Source organism: Penaeus monodon, chromosome 21 (assembly GCF_015228065.2).
Source record: "Penaeus monodon isolate SGIC_2016 chromosome 21, NSTDA_Pmon_1, whole genome shotgun sequence".
Classification (NCBI taxonomy): domain Eukaryota; kingdom Metazoa; phylum Arthropoda; class Malacostraca; order Decapoda; family Penaeidae; genus Penaeus; species Penaeus monodon.
Window position 1 is genome coordinate 23,512,204 of NC_051406.1, and position 305 is coordinate 23,512,508.

General features: G+C 51.8%; 1 protein-coding gene across 1 annotated transcript in view; it reads left to right on the top strand.

The window, feature by feature from the left end:
* LOC119586364 overlaps positions 1-305 on the top strand; it is a gene marked incomplete in the record, with an annotated part of 60,439 nt that overhangs the window by 59,748 nt on the left and 386 nt on the right. The window contains 1 exon segment of the mRNA XM_037935076.1: positions 192-305. Coding sequence (XP_037791004.1) covers positions 192-276 — 85 coding nt within the window.

Consider the following 305-nt stretch of genomic DNA (forward strand, 5'->3'; position numbering starts at 1 on the left):
CCTCTTTCTGTCTCACCTTCTCTTTCTTTATTTTTATCTTTTCTCACTCTTCACTCTCTCCCGCGTCCTCTTCCTTCCTCCGACATTTTCTTTGGTTCGCATAGTAGAAACAGACATGACCAATGTTAACAGCTGAAAGGCACAAGCTCTGTCTTCCTCGTCCTAACCGGCCGCCTCTGCCCCTCCTCCAGGATGACCCAGCTAGGAGACTCGAACTCCGTGTATCGACCCTCCAAGGCCATCACCATAGCGGACTGTGGTCGTCTCTCCGGCTGAGCTCTACCCTCTCCAGTCCTGTTATCGTC